Source organism: Pan troglodytes, chromosome 17 (assembly GCF_028858775.2).
Source record: "Pan troglodytes isolate AG18354 chromosome 17, NHGRI_mPanTro3-v2.0_pri, whole genome shotgun sequence".
In the NCBI taxonomy this organism is placed as follows: Eukaryota; Metazoa; Chordata; class Mammalia; order Primates; family Hominidae; genus Pan; species Pan troglodytes.
The window spans coordinates 82,800,931-82,822,220 of NC_072415.2; the positions used below are offsets into that span (position 1 = coordinate 82,800,931).

The 21,290-nt window shown below is 37.6% G+C and overlaps 1 protein-coding gene across 8 annotated transcripts in view; it reads right to left on the bottom strand.

Moving 5' to 3' along the window:
* Positions 1 to 21,290, bottom strand: part of NETO1 (neuropilin and tolloid like 1) — a 129,946-nt gene that overhangs the window by 24,303 nt on the left and 84,353 nt on the right. For all 8 annotated transcript variants that reach the window (XR_002940448.3, XR_002940449.3, XM_009434174.5 and 5 more), the window contains exon 7: positions 21,043 to 21,271. Coding sequence is in view for 6 of the 8 variants with exons in the window: in XM_009434174.5 (XP_009432449.1) it covers positions 21,043 to 21,271 (229 nt within the window). In the remaining 2 variants the exon portion in view is untranslated. The remainder of the gene's footprint in view (positions 1 to 21,042; positions 21,272 to 21,290) is intronic.

The following is a 21,290-nucleotide window of genomic DNA, read 5'->3' on the forward strand; positions in this document are numbered from 1 at the left end:
AAGCCACAACACTCAAAATAAAGGTAGTTTTACACAATGTATTTAATAAAGAATCATAGAACACATTGTTTTTTAATGTGAAAGGTCTAGTTATAGATGTACCTCCGATTTTAGTGTTTATCTCAGGTGGATAAACACTGTTTCAATTCTGTAACTTAAAGGTTTTTAATTTATAATAGCTACTTTAATGCAGAATCCACTAAGCTTATTCTATTAGAATTATTTCGTTTTTTTTTGAAATCCAGAAATCCGCTAAATAATATTCAAGAAATATTAAAACACATTGAAATAAAAACAGGCAGATTTGAGACACTGATGTTTCAACTATCCATGATTTATGGTTAATAAAACTATCATTGGTAATTTGTTCAACGTCAAATAAGTCATCATATTACATCACGAAAAATTGGAAAACGAAGTGATCGTTGATCATAGTCTCCTAAAGACTCATTACACCACTGGAACACATGTTCCCTGGACTTAGGGTCTGTCTCTCTTCACCTCCCCTCCCCAGTCCACTCATCTTGTTCTCTTCAGACATTCTTGCTTCTTGCTTTCCTCAAATTATTTTAACTTCTTTAATTTTGAGCTTTGTCTAAAACACCCAGCTCTGTGCTGGCCTGTGTGGGCACAGCCAGAGGCTGTCTCACACACAGAGTCACACAAACTCATACACCACACACACTCACACACAGACACACACATACCATTCACATACACACTCACACATTCAAACACACTCATACACACACCACACAGCCACAGTCACACCTCTAGGTCTCCTACTTCTGCCCTTTATTAATTCTTCATCATTCCCTGATCTTTAATTTGAATGGAAATGCTCACAGACATGTGTGGAAAAGCAGCTGGGGGAGGAAACAGCTTGGAGTATGTATTAGTCTGTTGTCAGGCTGCTGTGAAGAAATACCCAAGACTAGCTAATTTATAAAGAAAAGAGGTTTAATTGACTCACAGTTCCACATGACTAGGGAGACCTCAGGAAACTTACGATGTCTTCATGTTGGAAAGCAAAACAGGCACTTCTTACATGGTGGCAGGAGAGAGAAGTGACAATCAGCGAAGGGTGAAACCCCTTATAAAACCATCAGTTCTCATGAGAACTCACTGTCATGAGAACAGCATGGGAGGAAACTGTCTCCATGATTCAATTATTTCCACCTGGTCCAGCCCTTGACACGTGGGGATTATTAAAATTCAAGGTGAAATTTGGGTGGGGACACAGAGCCAAACCATATCAGAGTACATTTACATCTTCTTGCTTTATTTCTTGGGTTCAACTTTTATCAGCCTTGAATATTTACTAAAACTTACTTTTTTAAATTAAAACTTCTAACCCTTGGGATGGTCTAGAATCTATTATTCTGTTTGGTGAGGGATGGAAGCAAAGCTTAACACTTACATGAATATGTAAATATGACACATATCAACATTCTATAGTTAGGTCATGAATTCACATTGAAGAGCAAAATCTAGCATACTTACTTTTATTCATTACTAATGTTTATCAGTTCAGGTAACTAAGGTGATTTTCCCCCTGCCTTCTCAGGCCGCTATGCTAGTGTCTTACAGACCCCTGCAGCTGAGCCCCCTGAGGCTGTCACAGGTCCCTTATTTCCTCTTTCCTCTTGGCAATTTTCATCAGACACAGAGCCCCCACTAACGAGGGGGCTTATATCCCCAGCTCTGACTACTATGTGAGATCCAGACTTACCCTGAACATTGAAATTCCTACTTAACATCTCCATTTGGAACTGTAATTACCATCGCAAACAGAATATGGCTGATGGGCTTAAGCAAAATGATTATCACCCTCTTCCTCTTATCCACATTTTCCTTTTTAATTCTCACCTCCCACACCTTCCTGGCATTAACAAAGGGCACAACCATCCCCTCAGGTGTTCAGGTGAAAGGCTCAAGACCATCCTTGGGTCCTTTCTTCCTCGGATACCGTTGAGCCAGTGGCCATCTCTTGCGTGGCTCTATCTCAATGCAAAGCTCTTGATCAGGTCTCCACTGCTGTGAATGAGCCAGGCCACCATTCACTGACAGCAATCTTACATGGAGTTCAGGGACACAGAAACCATGGGGACCTTGGCCATCGGAAAGTGTAAATCAGGCCACATTTCACTTTGTTGAAGACACCCCAAAACACTTTCCAATAATGTTAGGTAATTTCCAAGCTCCTTGTACCCCTTAGTACACAGCAAGTGATTTATATTCTCACAGCCTCTGCTCACCCTAAACATTTATAGAATTCTTCCTAACCTCAGATGTCACCCACCATAACCACCAGGTCACCCTGCCCTCATCCTTCCCACCACATCACCCATGTTGATTTTCCCACAATACCTACTAGGGCTTGGGCTGATCCCTTTGAGTTAACTTATCTGTGCCTTGTTGCTTCCTCTTAAAAAGTCTGGCAACCAGATGTACCACTTTGTAGATGCTTCATAAATACTTGGTGACAGAATATATATCACAATAAAAATTCTTTTTTTTTTTTTAATTGGAGATGAAGTCTCACTCTGTTGTCCAGGCTGGAGTGAAGTGGCATGATCTCAGCTCACTGCAACTTCTGCTGCCCAGGTTCAAGCAATTCTCCTGTCTCAGCCTCCCGAGTAGCTGGGATTACAGGCACCTGTCACTGTGCCTGGCTAATTTTTGTATTTTCCATAGAGATGGGGTTTCATCATCTTGGCCAGGCTGGTCTTGAACTTCTGGCCTCGTGATCCACCCACCTCGGCCTCCCAAAGTGCTGAGGTTACAGGCGTGAGCCACAGCGCCCGGCCAGAATAAAAATTATTTAAGCAACACAATGAATATTAAATGCCATCTTCTCATTAATGTCTGACAATAATCTTAAATTTTTAAATAACAGCAAAACTTTAAAAAATAAACTTGAAAGAAAATAAAACATTAGAGATATCAATTATGAGTAATCAACTGAAGATGCAAATTTTTAAAAACTTCAAAAATGTCATTAAAAATACATAGCTTGGCTGGGCGCAGTGGATAACATCTGTAATATCAGCACTTCGGGAGGCCGAGGTGGGTGGGTCATTTGAGGTCAGGAGTTCAAGAACAGCTTGGTCAACATGGTGAGAACCCATCTCTACTAAAAATACAAAAAGTAGACTGGTGTGGTGGTGCATGTCTGTAATCCCTGTACTCAGGAGGCTGAGGGGGGAGAATCGTTTGAACCCAGGAGGTGGAGGTTGCAGTGAGTGAGTCGAGATTGTGCCACTGCCCTTCAGCCTGGGTGACAGAGTGAGACTCAGTCTCAGAAAAAAAAAAAAAATATATATATATATATATATGTGTGTGTGTGTGTGTAGCTTGCTACTATCATTTTTAATTGTGGTACTCTACACAAACAAAAATATAAAAAATATATAAAATATATTTGGCCATCAGAACTTCCCACAAAACAATTTTTTTTCCAAAACAAATGGAAAAATTTCCCTTGTCAGCACACTGAAACTTAAAATGGCCCATAGGCTATGTAATTAGAGGAAATGACATTTTATTTGAAAAATGGTGACCAGACTTGAGGCCAGAAATAGATTTGTGCATCCTTTTTTCATGTCCTTTATCATCTTCACAGTTGTTTTGAAAAATCAATATGTTTTCAAAACTCTGTTCCAATATGACTTTTACTTTGAAAATATCCAGTATTATCAAGATGTACATATATTAATCTGTTTTTATACAAGAAATTCTGTTCACAAATTTCAATTTGATCTCACACATATTTATGAGATTCCTCCCCAATCTTTGTGCAAAAATTACATATTCTTACTGTTCTGAAAGATATTACATTAAGAAACACATCTTCATTGGAAACTTACATTCCATATATAAAAAATCTTTCCTTTTATGTGGGGTGAATTTATCCGTTATTATCATAATGTATCCATTATTTTATCATCCCTAGAAATTACTACATACTTTTATACTTCCATTATGTCTGCCTTGATTCAGTCCCACAATGATCTCTTCAATGTGTGTAGTTAGACATTACAATTACAATAAGGAGGGTATTAAATATCTTTGGCATCTGCATGCTGATTACTATTAGGCCCTGGACATGTGGGCCAGAGTTGGTTTTCATAATATGTACATGTCAGTAGCAGGTGGCTAGTTTAGACACATTATTCTTTTATAAAGGTGCAATACTTGCTCTCATTGAACATGCCAAGTCCCACAAAGGGGGCGTGCAGTAAATGAAGATTAGAGCCAAGCCTAAACACATCACCATGACCTCAAGTTTAAAAATCTGCTAGTTCAGAGGCTATCAATTAAAAATAATAATTTTCTGTTTCCATATAACAAACATATGCTGTGTATTTTCAGGGGCAGACATAAACTACAATGGTTGTAAAGCTAGAATCAGACACATTAATATGTATTATTCCCAATGATTCTACTAAAAATTACAGGAAATTTCCTGCCTTTATTCTTGTCCAAGTGATTCCTTGCAGACCCACACACTTTATTTAAAAAAATTATTCTAAATGGTTCAGTGGAAATTTCTGCAATATTTTCTCAGTAACTCAATGAATAGGCAAAGAAGCAAAATTATTTAAGATACTTGTTTTGGTCAAATTACTTAAGAAAATTAACTTTAAATTTTTTAAGTATTTCATCAAACTACATGTCTGTACACATAATACTTCTTCAATGGTTTAAGTAACCATATCAGTAATAAAAGTCCATCGATAATTAATTTCAAATATTAGAATACTTTTGACAATTGTTTTCTTTATGGTGCCATCAAACTCAATCAAAAGCTTTAAAAAAAAACAGGAAGGAAGGGAGGGAAGAGGAAGGAAGGAAGGAAAGAAATGAGGGAGGAAAGGAGGGTTGGTTGGCTTCTGGTAGATGATACAATTTTATTTCATTTTCCTTTGCTCAATAGCCTCACTGTATTTGAAAGTGTTAACTACCCAAGTTTCAGTATGTTGTTATCTCACTAACAGATACAATACTAGCCACCTTCTGCTGACCATTTGCTATGTTCCAGACATACATTTAAAACTTTCAGTTGCCCTGTGATGTTATCTCTGTTTTACAGAAAGGAAATTGAGGATTAAAGTCCAGGCATCACACGTAAGAAAGTGGAAGAATTGGCTGACACTGAACATGTGCTCTTACACATTGTAATTCCATTTCAGATCTTTTTCAAAAGCAAAACAATTTTCTGAAATGGCTACTTTGTGATTCTGTTTCTAAAAACGTTTATTTTAAAATTTCAAACACATCTATACTTGCCCAAAGTCATATTTAAATCTTTAGGACAGATTAACTTTTTTATTTTTTTCTATAGTAATAAAATATTTAAATTAAAAATAAATTCTTTATATAAAAGAACACTTATTCAATAGCAAGGTGTGAAGGCAGACTTGTGTTAAGATATATCTTTATCAGTTGACATTGTATACCTTTGGCCTTAAAGTCAACTTAATTATTGCTTTCAGAATTTCAGTCAAAGACCCCATCAGCTTAATACAAACAAGCAAAAACAACACAGAAATACAAATTCTATTGTGGTCAAATAAACAATGGCTCTCCAAGTTGTCCACATCTTAGTCCCACATCCTGTGAATGTTACTTTATATGGAAAAAGGGATTTCGCAGGTGTGAATAAAGATTTCAAAATGAAGAATTATTCGGGATTATCCAGTTAAGCCCAATGCAATAACAAGTAAAGAGAGATGGAGACTGAAGGCACAGAGGTGATGTAACAGCAAATCATAAAGGCACACAAAGATGCTACTCTGGTGGCTCTGACAAAGTAGAAGGGCTATGAGCCAAGAAATACTGCTCTAGAAACGGGAAAAGGAAGGAAATGTACTCTACACTGGAGCCTCTTATGGGGCAGCAGCCTTGCTGACACCCTGGTCTCAGCCCAGTAAAACCTGTTTTAGGAATCCGCACTCCAGAAGTGTAAGATAATAAAGTTGTGTTATCTGATGCTTCTAAACATATGCTAATTTGCTACAGCAGCAATGGGAAACTAAATGCCAAGTAGCAGATTTCTCAGGCAATCTGACTTTGACTAACCAGCCTTCTGCCAAAGTGGCCGTCGCTGTACAGCGTGGCAAGCAGGGACAGGAGAGGGCAGTGATGAGAAAAGTAAAGATGAGACCGCTGATGGAGAGTGGCAGTTTCCAGCCATACCCTGACAACTCGTGTCATAATTAGTCCTGGAATGAATCCAAGGCTACATTTTTTTTCTAATTATTATCTGTCTTTAAGTTACCAAAGTGAATTCAAGGGTGTACGCACTCATATCAAGGGGAGAGAAAGGCCAATACTGTATCTGGTGGGCTTACCATCAGGATCTGTCATGCAGTCAGTCAGTCATCAGTTGAATGTCTCTCGGAAGATAAATGGTGGAGAAATTCTATTACAGAGCAGAGTTATTATTTAGTCTGAAAACAACACGTCAGTATATGGCAATGTGATATCCTCGAAAACTGTATTAAAACTCTACTGATGGGTTCTTTTCTGATATTACAGATGAGTCAATTAACCCAACATAGAAAATAATGTACATACTCTTGCTTTCCTAGACTTAATACATCTTTTCAGAAATTCCTATTTGTTGCTTTGTAAAAAAGTGTTTACCAAACCAGTACATATTTATTTTAGAAAAATTAGAAAATACAGGCAAAAATATCGTCACCCAAATATAACCATTAATATCTTCATCCCATTGTCTTTTACATATGTATTACATATATAATAGATGACATGTATTAAATGTTTATCCCATGTAGTTACAAGAGTATAAATGTAATGTACACGTGTTCGCTACTTGCTTCTAACCTCTTGCTTCTTAACACAGTAAAATATCAGTATCAATCTACCACATCATCTTAATAAAGAGTATATGTACATTCCCAGAACCATTTAACCAATCTACTTAAGCATTTTTCCATGCTTATAAATATGGACTCATCAGCAGTATATATTCCTAGAGGTAGTATTTCTGATTCAAAGGTGATATTCTATCTTTGTTCCCTATTTTGGAATTTTGATATATACTGCTAAATTGTCCTTCAGGAAATATTTTGTTTCCTATAAGCAGTGCATATGCTTTTATTTCAAGATTCCATCTCCAACATTATTTCATATTTTTAACATTTTGATAGATGAAAATGTCTCATTAAATTATAAATTTATGTATTTGTTTACTAATATGTTTACATGTTTGCTTCTTATGCTTACAGGGTATTTATGCTTCTCTTATGAATTAATTATGCACATTTTGGCCCCATTTTCTATTAGAATGCTTATCTTTTTCTTATTTTTGAATATATATAATCATTATTTTTTATAAGATACAAATATGTACCTGTTGCCTGCTGTTGTCTTACCAATTATTCTCCAGGTCAACTTTTCCATATTTATTTTGATTATGATGTTTCCGTATTAATAACTATTTGAAATGTATGTATATTTGAATATGGTGATTTTTTTCTTATCAATAGTGTGCTTTATGTATATTTTAGGAAGACCTGCCAATATATAACACACATTCAGCAATTTTCTCAGCATATGTTGTGTATTGTTTATATTTAAATCTGCACCATCTGGTATTTATGCTACTATATGACATACATAAATAAATATTTCCTATATTAGTAAAGTGGTCTTAATCCTTTTAAGATACATCAATCATGGCAATTCACAAGGTGCGGGCATTAAGATTTATAGTAAGACTTCAATTTACACTTTGGCCTAAGTTACGGTTGGTAACACTGCTTTCTCCAGTACATAACATTTTCTTTTCTTGGTGAAATATATAGTGAATAGAATGTCTTTTGATCTTAGTATTTACACCAAACCTGTAAATTGTGTTTGGCCTTGCTTATTCTAGAGGAAAAACTAAACAGTGTTGTGAAATATTAAGAGAGAGGATTTACATCTTTGACTCTTCTCTTTGATTCTTTAAAATAACTCTAAATTGGAAAATGTGTTAATTTATTTTTCCATAACTAACAAAGTTATTTAAAGTCATCCCATTTAAATCTGAAAGAAGTTAAAAAGGATTAAAGTAAGTTGATTATTTTGAAGATATTTTGGTGTTTAATCTCAGAGTGTTACTGAGTTATAATTTATAATTTTTTTCCCTTAGGATCCATTAAATTTAGTTACTGAGATTATATGACAATTTTACTTAGTTATTACAAAATTAAGAATTTGCATTATCCAAGACAGAATGAAAATTGTGTGAACAAAAGGCGGATGGCAGGCTATAGCTTGTTCTAGACAGGAAAAGATAATAAAACTGAACAGTGAAATAAATTCAATCACTGTGTCAGTAGAGCAAATATCCAGCTAACATAAAGAAACGCTGCAGAGAAAAACTATACACAAAGAGAATTAGGCTTCTTAGAGTACAACCTTCCGTGGGTAATTTACTAAAATAAATGAGGGAGTATGTGGTGGGAGTGTGGCACAGAATACCAGATATAAATGAACATCTGAAGTGAGTCACACACTTGAGTTGAATCTGAGTTAGTGTGGAAGTGCGGTGCCTTCAGAGAAGCAACCATCATATTCATCTTTGAGCCATCCATGCCTGGAAAGTTTAATGAAGGAATAAAAGAATGAAAGGAGGAATATAAATATGTATCAAAATGAAAAGTTATTAATGATTAGGCTAGTGGAATCTCAACTTTTAGTGTCAATCTGATGCTGGAGTGATTGTTTCCTACAATTACAGTATATCTTGCCCCATCTCCTGAACTACCAAAAATAGGACTAGTACTATATTAATAAATAGCAATATATTAAAAATGTTTTTAAGTAATATGTTAAAATTGATATTTGGATCATCCATTACATTGAAAAAACCCACATCATTGCAATAGGAATACTATGTATTATTTTCTACTGCTGAGTCACAAATTATCACAAATTTACCCACCAGCTTAAAACAATATCTTTTTATGATCTCACAGTTCTGTATGTCAGAAGTCCAGGCAGGGCTCAATTGGGTTCTTTCCTTTGGGTCTCTGAAGGCTAAAATCAAGAGTCTGTCTGGATTGGGTTCTCATGAAAAATGTGTAGGCCTCTTCTAAGTTTGTTCAAGTTGTTGGAATGTTTCAGTATGCTGGAATAGTAGAACTGAGGTCCCCACTTTCTTGCTGACTGGCAACCTGAGGACATTCTCAGCTTCTAAAGATTGCTCAAAATTCCCCACCACGTAGTTCTCTGTATAATATGGCAGGCTGCTTCTTTACGGCCAGGTGGAGTGTTCACTACAGTTAAAAATCTCTGATTTCTTTCATCTCTAACCATTAGATCTTTATTTAGCTAGGTCAGACCCACTAGATAGTTTCCTGTTTAGTTAACCCAAAGTGAACTGATTGGGGACTGTGATTATAAAGATCCCAAGAGTATAACCCCATGACCCCGTGACATAAAGTTCAAATCTCATCTAAATCTCATCGGTTCAAAGTCCAGAGTCTCCTTGTTTGAATCATCTAAATCTGGTGCAGACCCTGGGGGTACAGTTTCTCTCCGTATATGGGTTCATGAAACTAGAGACAAGCTGTCTGGCTCCAACATTCCCAACACAGTGGTGGGAGAGGCATAGGATTCTAGTTCAAAAAAGGAAGAATGGAGAATAAACAGGAGTAATGAATTCATAACAGTTCTGAAGTCCATCAGGGCAAACTCAAATTTTTCTTGACTACTCTGTTGCCCTTGGTTCTGTTCTCTGAGACAGCCTTTCTTTCTCATGGAAGGTGGCATATATATATGATATACACGTGTGTGTATCATGTACACACACACATCTCTCTCTCTATATATCTATATATATATACAGATCTCCATATAGATCTCTGTCTCTGTCTCTCTCTCTCTCTCTCTCTATATATATATATATCAGTTTCATCAGATTGATCATGCTGTGAGAATTCTGGCATTCCAGTATTTCTGGTACTCTGTCTCTTCCTGTCCAAGTTCACAGTATTTCTGCTGAGGAAATTAGCCTACACCTATAACATTTAGCTCAGTAATTTACTTAGCTACATAGCCTATAGTTAGCCTATATTAGTAACTTACTAATTCTGTTTCCCACCTACCTGCAGAACACAATTGTGCTAGGCTTTCTGCTATTACAAAACAGGGATTCCCCCCTCTCCCAGCTCCTAATAACATATTCCTCCTCACTTGCATCTGAGTCATCACCTGTAGTTCTCCAGATCCAGATTTCTACTAACCACCTGTTCAAGGAAGCTTGGGCATTTTTCTCTCAAGTTCTTCAATTTTAGAGAGCTCACCTGATTAGGTCAGGTCCACCCAAGATAATCTCCCTTCTTTTAATTAAATCAAAGTCAATCAAGCTTTAAGAGCCTTTATATACATCTGCAAAATAAGTTTTCACAGAGAAAGAATGTAAGTTAATAACCAAATGATATCCCAGGCTATTCACAGGTTCTGACTGTCTCAAGAGGAGGGGATTACATAAGCGTTCTACACCAAGAGTTGTGATATCGTATGGCTCTGTGTCCCTACCCAAATCCCACTTTGAATTGTAATAATCCCCAGGTGTCAAGTGCAGGAACAGATGGAGGTAAATGAATCATGGGGTCAGTTTCCCCCATCCTGTTCTCACGATAGTGAGTGAGTTCTCAGGAGATCTGATGGTTTTATAGGCGTCTCACAATTATTCTACTGGCACGCATTCTCTCTCCTGCTGCCCTGTGAAGAGGTGCCTTCCGCCATGATTGTGAGTTTTCTGAGGCCTCTCCAGCTATGTGTAGCTGTGAGGCAATTTAACCTCTTTTCTTGATAAATTACCCAGTCTTGAGTATTTCTTCATAGCAGCATGAGAACAAACTAATACAAGGTGAGAATGTCTTGGTTCATCTCAGAATCTGCCTTCCACAGAGTATTTCAACTCAGTTTTTGGAACTTAAATGTTACTGTATGTATATTTCTCTATTACAAATAAATCTAATTATTTATTTGTAATAATATAGACAAAAGACTTGATAGTCTTTTGTTACGAGTTAACATAATGCATTATCTCATTTTAGCAAATTATTGTAAATAAATTCCATACGACCATAATGTGGACAATTTGTTTTTCCCTCTTCTATTTTATATGTCTGTTTTTAACAGAAATATGCTATTCATCAATCAAATATTAAGTGATTCATATTTTATGGTGCAAAAGTTGTAAAGAAGAGCAGAAGAGCAGCTAAATGCAGAACTTCAGAAGTCAAAACTAGTTATAACTCATTCATCCATTCCAGTTACTGCAAATTCATATTCTAAACAAAGAATCAGATTGGCTCAGAAAACTTAGCAGGTGATTTATTTGAATGGGCATATTCCACTAAGGTCTCTGTTTATTCATATTGGGCAGTTATTCAAATACACAGTCCTATCATAATTGGTTATGAATTATCTATGTGTATTCAAACTTAAAATTATTCTAAATATAATCATTCCTTTAAAATTAGTAATTCTTTAGAGTCAATAAATTTTCAAAAAAGATGCCAAAGTATAAAGCTGTAATAATATAAGAAATCTTAAATTGAGTCCATAAAGCAAAATATGGCACACTTCTAATAACCAATGTAAGAATTATCCAATGTATGGCATATCTCAAATTGGATGAATTCTTTATCGCAAATATGTTTCTTGGTATTTGTGGCTTCTTCATCTATGAAACTAAATTAATTACTGATTAATTAATTGTTTTTACTGTTAGCCTCAAAATACATTTAAATGTTAAACAAATACTCTTTCTTAAAGAATATATGCTAAAGATAATACTTAAATGTTTTGTCTTCTTTTTTGGATTACTCATGCATGTGCTCTTCTCCACCGGGTAAATTGTAGCCTAAACGTTTTGTGTGATTCAAATGCAAAGTGCCATTTAGCTTATTACTAAGCCTACCATCTAGTCAAGAAGAGAGTTCTCTTTAGGTGATAATATTGATTTTCTTTGTCTTGTCCCTGGGTTTCAAAATTGCTTTATAGGATGAAGTCTGTATATTATTTTTCTGAAGCAAAAAAATGAAGTTTAGCTGGGCAGCTAACAGCCTTGTGATGCCATAAATCAGGGCAGCAATCTTTGACAACACTGAAAGAGGCAGAGGTGAAGAGTTAGCAAAGTCGGTCGAGGCAGCAGTATTATACCTATGGGAGCAAGCTGCAGAGGTGGTACTTCTCAAGCCTAGTAGCAAGTAAATACTTACCCTTTTCAGTGCCCTTATGCTCTCCCCTTTACTGGCATTAGATAAATTTTGTTAGAAATATTGGCATTTAACACAAGCTTTATAAAATGCTTCTAATGTGCACTTGCAAGTTAAACGTCTGCTGAATTTTTTAGTAAGAACTTCATACCTCCTTTATACACTCATTATTTCCTTTTCCTATAATTTATTCAGATACAAATGTAAAAATATGATGGCTAAAAATGCATTCATATAGTCCCCCAAAATAGCATGTTTCAGAATAGAAACCTCTCGTTATAGTGTACTTTTGTCTTAATACTTGAGAGCCATGTGAACGTGGCATGCTATATGATTATGGTGTGAAAGCACAGTATGTAGGCATAAAATGCAGTGGATAGGACAGAAGAATCAAAATTCAGTCTGTAACCACTCAAAACAATGCCGACATATGAGAATAACTGTTATCTATTTTCATAATCATTATCATCATCATCCTCTTTAGAGCATTCGAGCTCTGTCTCAGAAGTGCCTCAAAAGTAGTAAAGATATTCACAAGAGAAATCATGGATTAGGAGTCAGGTCTTTAATTCTTGCCTCAGTTCTGTTAACAAATCATTAAGCATGGGGTTAAGTATGTGTGGGGAAAGTCAATTAACTTCAATGAACCCTTTTTTTTTCTGTTTGAATTCAGAAAATGTGAAAAATTGAAATAGACGCTCTCTAAATTCTCTTCTAACCCCTAAAAATATCCTATGGTCCTATCACAAGCAATTTTTAGAGATATTAGGATATTATCAAATATGCTCTGTCTTGTTTCAATTTCTGTTGCTATAAAGGCATACTGGGGTAGTTTATTTTCCAAAAAAACAAAAAATAAAAAAAGACGTATGTAGCTCAGAGTTCTACAGGCTGAGAAGTTCAAGGGCATGGCCCCGGCTTCGGGCGAGGGATCTCATGCTTTGTTGCAACACAGTGGAGAGTTTCCAAGAGGAAGTGGCTATGTGCAAACAGGAGCTGAAAAACCTGAGGGACGTCCTGGCTCTATCATAACCTATATCGTAGAAACTAATCCATTCCTGAGCAGATAAATTCAGTCTTTTGAGAGTGAGAACTCACTCATTACCAGAACAACATCAAGCCGTTAGGTATTTGTCCCCATCACCTAAATACATCCCACAAGGTTACCCCTCTCAATACCACCACACTGGGGATCAAATTTCAACAGGAGTATTGGTGGAGACAAAGAAACCAAACCATGGCATGCTCTTAGTCCATTTGTGCTGCTCTAAAAATGCCATAAAGGGAGCAGCTTATGACCAACAGAAATTTACTTCTCACTGTTTTGGAGACTGGGAAGTTCATGATTAAGGGACCATCGGATGTGGAGTCTGGTGAGGGTTTGCTTCCTCATGGACAACTATCTTGAACTCTCACATGGCAGAAGAGGTGAAGAGGTGAAGCGTTTCTCTTGGGCCTCTTTCATAAGGACACTCATTTCACTTATGAGGGCTCTGCTCCATAATGTAATCATTTCCCAAAGGTCTAAACTCCTAACATCATCACCTTCGGTAGGTGCAGATCGCACCATATATATTTTGAGGTGACATAACCTTTCAGACTAACCCTAACCCTAACTTCTTCCCCAAAATCCTTGACCTCCTCACATACAAAATATATTCATTTTATCCCAATAGCCCTAAAAGTCTTAAGTTGTTTCAGTGTCAATTTAAAACTCTAAGTCCAAAATCTCATCTAAAGCAGATATGAGTGAGGCTCCATATACATTCTGAGGCAAATCGTTCTTACGCTGTAAATCTGTGAATGACAATGTTATGAACCTTACAAAATAAACGATGGGACAGGCATAGGACAGTCATGCCCAGTCCAACAGGGAGACATAAGAAAGAAGCAGCAGGTCCCCAGCAAGCCCAAAACCTTGAGGCTCAAGAATCATTTTCTTGGCCAGGCACAGTGGCTCATGCCTGTAATCCCAGCACATTGGGAGGCCGAGGCATGTGGATCACCTGAGGTCCGGAGTAAGCAACCAGCCTGACCAACATGGTGAAACCCAGTCTCTACTAAATACAAAAAAATTAGCCTGGTGGAGTGGTGCATGCCTGAAATCTCAGCTACTTGGGAAGCTGAGGCAGGAGAATCGCGTGAACCCGGGAGGGGGGAGGTTGCAGGGAGCTGAGATCGCACCATTGCACTCCAGCCTGGGCAAGAAGAGCGAAACTCCATCTGAAACAACAACAACAACAACAACAACAACAACAACAACAACAACAACAACAGGCCGGGCGCGGTGGCTCATGCCTGTAATCCCAGCACTTTGGGATGCCGAGGGGTTGGATCACGAGGTCAGGAGACCGAGACCGTCCTGGCTAACACGTTGAAACGCCGTCTCCACTAAAAAATACAAAAAAATTAGCGGGGCGTGGTGGCGGGGGCCTGTAGTCCCAGCTACTTCAGAGGCTGAGGCAGGAGAATGGCGTGAACCCGGGAGGCGGAGCTCGCAGTGAGCCGAGATTGCGCCACTGCACTCCAGCCTGGGCGACAGAGCGAGACTCCGTCTCAAATAAATAAACAAATAAATAAGAATTTTATCTTCGTGTTCTATCCTTTAAACACACTGGGGTAGAGTTCTACCCAGCTGCTTTTCTGGGAACAGCCACAGCCTTCATAGGTTGAAGTCACATATCCCTGTCTCTGAAGGTCTTGACCTGGGGTGGCCCCACCCCATGATTCGGTTTGCCATTGTTAGTGGGGGCTCTCTGCAGGGCGCCCCCTTGCAAATACTCTCTGTCCGGGTTCCAAGCATCCTTTGAAACACAGGTGAAGGCAGCCATGCCCCCACAGCTTTGCTGATCAAAATGTGCACCCTCCACTTGGTGCAGTGAGGAAGACTGCTGCCAGAAAGTGCCGGGATAACAGTTTGAGATACGAGGTAGTGGTGGACAGTGGTTTTTCTCCTTCAACTCATTCTGTCCCCCTAGACACTGGCCCTCTGGAGCTGAGATGAGAGGCAGGCGCAGTGATCTCTGACATACCTTCAGTGTCATCCTTCCACTGACTTCAGCAATAGGTCCTGATTTCCACCGAGTTGGCCAGTCCTCACTTATCTTATCAGATGCCTGCCTGGCTACACCTTTGGTGTTTTCTTGTAAGCATGTTTTCTCATTCTTTACAATATGAATAGGCTGAGAATTTTCCAAATCTTTAATTTCTGCTTCCATTTTTATTAATAATTGCATCTCTAAATCTCTTCTTTCTTCTTGGATTTTATGACAGGCAGTCAGGAGTCAAACGCTCTTTCAACACTTTGCCTGGACATTTTCTCAGCAAAATATCCAATTTTATCCCTCGCAAGCAATACCTTCCACAAAACACAAGAGCATAAACACAATTCTGCCATATTCTTTGCCAATTTATAACAAGGATGACCTTTCCTCCATTGTCTAAAAACGTATTCCTCATTTCCATTTGAAAGCTCATCAAAACGACCTTACTATTTATATTTCTATAAGCATTCTGTTCAGAATAACTTAGGAATTATCTAACAAGATTCTCCTCCTCCCCTACTGAGCCCAGACCGGGATCAGCCTTAATGGTCTGTTCATGGCAACGTAAATTGTTTTCTAGCACCTCAGAGCTCCTCCAGCCTCTACTCATTACCCAGTTCCAAAGCCACTGCCACCTATTTTGAGGTATTTGTTAGAGCAACATCCCCACAGATCAGCATAAATTTTCTATGTATGTCCACTTGGGCTGCTAGAACAAAATACCATAGACTAGATGGCTTGTAAACAACATTAAAAATTCCAACCTCTTAGTTTTGAAGGGACATAACATTCAGGCACCAGCGCGCTCTAAGCACTTCACCACTGAACTGGGGATACTATTTCATAAATGTGTAGGCCCCAGGAAAAATAGCCAGGTACTTTCTTATTACTTGAATAAGACGAAAGCTGATCACTGATTTTATATCTCCAACTTTTACTTCATGGGTGTATGAATGGAGTAAATGTTAGATAATACATATAACTATATATACATCTATAAGGCACATATTGGATGTGTATAATTATATATTAGACATATATAGTTACATATTAAATGTATAATTATATATTAGATTATATATACACTAATATACATTAATGTAATTGTATATATTAGCCATATATAAAAAATATATGAATAGTTTGTTTAACTATCACCCTCTACAAGAACCAAAATCATCAGCCACAACAAAAATGTAAGCCAAAATTCTCCCTCAGCCACTAATATTGAATAAAGCCATACCATCGAGGAACTTGAAACTCCCTAAACAAAGTATCTTTGCTTCCTCTTAAGTACCCTTAGAATGATTCCTACCCACCCACTTCCAAGTAGTAGCACTGATCGAAGCCCACTTTCTATTGTTTTGAAGTTTTCATCTCTTACGTGGAATACTTTCACTTCAATGAATAAAGACAGTCTAGACCCATGTACATCATCATAAGATGACTTTTATCTTAGGTATAAATAATGGTAGAATTCTGCACAATTTTAGCCAATGCAATAAAAAGTAAAACATTATGACAAATATACACAGGCATCGTCTGAGTCTGTTTGGGTTACTACAGCAAACTACAATAAATTAGGTGGCTTATAAAAAACAGGGTTTTGTTTCCCACGGTTCTGGATGTTAGGAAGTCCAAGATCAAGGTGCTGGCAGATTTGGTGTCTGTTTAGGGCCCATCTCCTGGTTCATGGATGAAACTTTCTAGCTGTGTTCTCACCTGGTGGAAAGGGCAAGGCTGCTCTCTGGGCCCTCTTTATCATTAGAGGACTAACACCTATGATGAGAGCTGTACTTACGAGCTAATCACCTCTCAAATGCCTCACCTCCTTATCCCCTCACCTTGGCAACTGGATTTTGAACATAGGAATTTTTGAAGGGGCGCCACAGAACCATTCAGACCAACATGGGTGGTAACATGACTAAAGGATAAACCTGTTTCCGTGGAAACTTACTGTAAATTTATGAGATGATCACAGAGAATGCTGTTGTAAAACTCATCATTTGAAGAGAGTGATTATTTGTCCACTGTGAAAGAACATATTGGGATGGGTGCCTCTGTAGGAAGAACACCCTGTGTCTTTTGGATTACTCATTGAAAAGTCAACCCACTTCAATGACTTCCAGAGATAATTTAATCACATGCCTTGAAACTATTTTTTTATAGTCTCAAATAGACATATTTATAATGATACATGCAACATATATACAGTTCACCATTTTTTATCTATGCAGATTTTTAAAGACTTAATCTATTTTCCGAGTTGAAAGGGATCTTTGATGTTAGCCAGTCTTTTCACCTAACCTACACAGATGATTCCTCTATACCGTTCATGCCAGATAATAATCCATTTTCAGATCCAATCACCCATCTATCCATATTTTATATCCTTCATAGGCATTCTTTCAAATTTTGAATATCACGACTCACAAGATGAACATTTTTCCCCCTAAATTGCGCTCAAAAGTTTCCCTATAACTTTCAAACATAAATATTACCTTTGAGGCCCATGAGACATAGGTGTGAGGTAGTTATCACATTTTGAACAACAACAGTAAATCCTAAAGTAAACATTTCTTCTTATTTGGCATTACATCTTTGTCAGCCTCTTCTAGGTGATTACTCTCCTCACTAGTAAGAGTCAGGAAAGAACAGACTGTGCCTTTTGCATTTTGATTGGTGCAGCTTCCTATAAGACTAAAATCTTTTTTTGCATTGTTACTCCACTAACTTTAATACAGGCTAATATTGTTTAAGATTATTTTTATCAGTCATAATCAAAGTATTGACTCACATTGAGTTTGAATGAAATAAGACCACAGGATCGTCCTAGGCATCAGGGTTCCTCTATGTTATTGATTTTTGAAATATAATGCTTTTATGATACATCTCTATTATATTTTATGGTATACTTTTGATTAAAAATTACAGATTTTTGTTATTTATTAAAATCTGGACCGTGTCATTTAATATATTAGCTTGCCCTTCCAAATTTTTATCATTTAAATTAAATACGAGTTCTTGGTATGTTATTCCCGAAGACAGATAAGAATACTGAATAAATATAGAACCCTGAAATTCCCTCACTGAAAGAATGATTCATTGAATTGGGTAGATCAATCAGCAGTGAGTCACCAAGGGTGTTGTCTTGTAGCCTGAGTCTCATATGCTTGTCAAAAAAATGAAAAAATTTTCCTCAAGTATTTTGCTGAGATAAAAATGCACTACCTCTAACATTTTAATCAACTACTGAACCAAATACATAACAGCATACTGTTTTAATCCGACATAAAGCTGGGAGAGATGTTTGACACGCTAGATGATGGTGTCAAGACTTAGAAAGACTGAGTGACATTCAGTATTTCTGGTGTCGTAAAATTCCCCAACTGGGTAATTAAAAGGGAATTTAAAGCCCAAACGATTTATTCATTATACAAAATAACTGTCTAACACACTTAACATTTACGAATTTAAAACAGTATTGGCTCCTCTGCTGCTGACAATAAGAGAAATCACTGAAATTTCAAAAATATTGTATTGTCTTTTCTAAGAATACAAAAATACATAGTTGTGAAATACAAGGTGCTTATTTCTTTTCATTTAAAGTTGTTTTTAACTTTTGTTTCAGATTCAGGGGTACATGTGCAGGTTTACTATGTAGGTAAAATGTGTGTCACGGGAGTTTGGTGTACAAATTATTTCATCACCCATATAATAAGCATAGTACCCAATAGGGGTACTATGGTCCTCACCCTTCTCCCAACCTCCACCCTCAAGTAGGTTCTGGAGTCTGTTGTTCCCTTCTTTCTGTCCATATGGACTCAGTGTTTAGCTCTCACTTATAGGTGAGAACGTGCGGTATTTGATTTTCTGTTACTATATTAGACTTCTAAAGATAATGGCCTCCAGCTCCATCCATGTTGCTGCAAAGTACATGGTATCATTCCTTTTTATGGCTACATAGTATTCCACAATATATATGTACCACATTTTCTTTATGCAGTCTAACATGGAAAGGCATCTCATTTGATTCCATGCCTTTACTATGGGAACAGTTTGGGGACAGTGCTGTGATGAACACACACATGCATGTGTCTTTATGACAGAATGATTTATACTCAGTATTGGGATTGTTGGGTCAAATGGTAGATCTGTTTTGCCAAACTGCTTTCCACAGTGGCTGAACTAGTTTACATTTCCACCAGCAGTGCGTAAGTGTTCCCTTTTTTCCCACAACGTCACCAGCATCTGTTATTGTTTGACTTTTTTTTTTTTTTTTTTTTTTTGAGACGGAGTCTCGCTCTGTCGCCCAGGCTGGAGTGCAGTGGCGCGATCTCAGCTCACTGCAAGCTCCGCCTCCCGGGTTCATGCCATTCTCCTGCCTCAGCCTCCCGAGTAGCTGGGACTACAGGCGCCCGCTACCACGCCCGGCTAATTTTTTGTATTTTTAGTAGAGACGGGGTTTCACCGTGTTAGCCAGGATGGTCTCGATCTCCTGACCTCGTGATCCGCCCGCCTCGGCCTCCCAAAGTGCTGGGATTACAGGCGTGAGCCACCGCGCCCGGCCTATTGTTTGACTTTTAATAACAGCTATTCTGAGGCCAGGCACAGTGGCTCATGCCTCTAATCCCAGCACTTTGGGAGGCCGAGGCAGGCCAATCACCTGAGGTTAGGAGTTTGAGACCAGCCTGACCAACATGGAGAAACCCCATCTCTACTAATAATACAAAATTAGCTGTGCATGGTGGTGCATGCCTGTAATCCCAGCTACTCAGGAGGCCGAGGCAGGAGAATCACTTGAACCCGGGAGGCAAAGGTTGCTGTGAGGTGAGATCGCACCATCGCACTCCAGCCTGGGCAACAAGAGCAAAACTCCATCTCAAAAAAAAATAATAATAAATACATAAATAAAATAACAGCTATTCTGACTGGTATGAGATGGTATCTCACTGTGGTTTTGACTTGGATTTCTCTAATAATTAGTGATGCTGAACATTTGTATATGCTTGTTGGCCACATGAAGTGTCTGTTCTTCTTTTCAGTGTCTGTTCATGTCACAAGGTACTTATTTCTTAAATTTCTCAGAATCCTTTTTCACTTGCATAAATTCGTAACACATGAAATAGTCAGGGTTTCTAACAAATATTCAGAATATATCTATTAGTATGACTCGTTATTTATTAGAACATAACTTTCTAAAGTTTCTGTGATTTGCCCTTGACTCTGGATATCACCCATTGTGCTGTTTTAAATATTTTCTGAAACTTTTCTCATTTACAATCTACCCAAGCAATTCTCTCTCCTTACCTACTTTAATTGGAACTCTGAAGTCAGAAACCTATTTGAAATAAATGGGACTGCAAAAGAAGCTTACTAAAAAGAACCTACCAAATATTTTTATGCAGGTTTTTAAAGATTTAAACCCAAACTTCATCAGAAGCTGCTGCATCAGTTCCACAGGCTTCCTAAGAGCTAAGACAGATGAAATTCATCATTTCCCAGTTGAATAGTGTGAACTGTCTTAAGAAAGGCTATGGTGCATATGTTGAAATACAAAAGCAAAACGTAATATGTACTCTTTCCTGTCATGGATCAAAATGAGAAAAAGAGGACCTTAGTGGTTTAAACAACACATTAGAGAATAGCCTGCTGTGCTCACTGAGTGAAGAAAACACCATTAACAGCTTATGAAACTGGCATCATATGGCATATATGAAGGAAAAACAGTCAAGTGCAGAGAATCTTACGTTCTTGAAAGGATGTGAAGAGCATCTGAAATCGGCTGTTTCGACTGCCCTCATCTGCCCACATGCGGATCACCCCAAGACCCGTGCGTAGCATGACATCATTAGCCACAGTGCTACAGAACTTAGCTTTCAAATCCTCCACGGAACTGCTTCCATCATACACAGCCACAAAATTCCTCTTGCACTCATTTGAATTCTGCATCTCATAGTCCAAGAATCGTAAGTAAATCTATAAAACAAAAATAAAA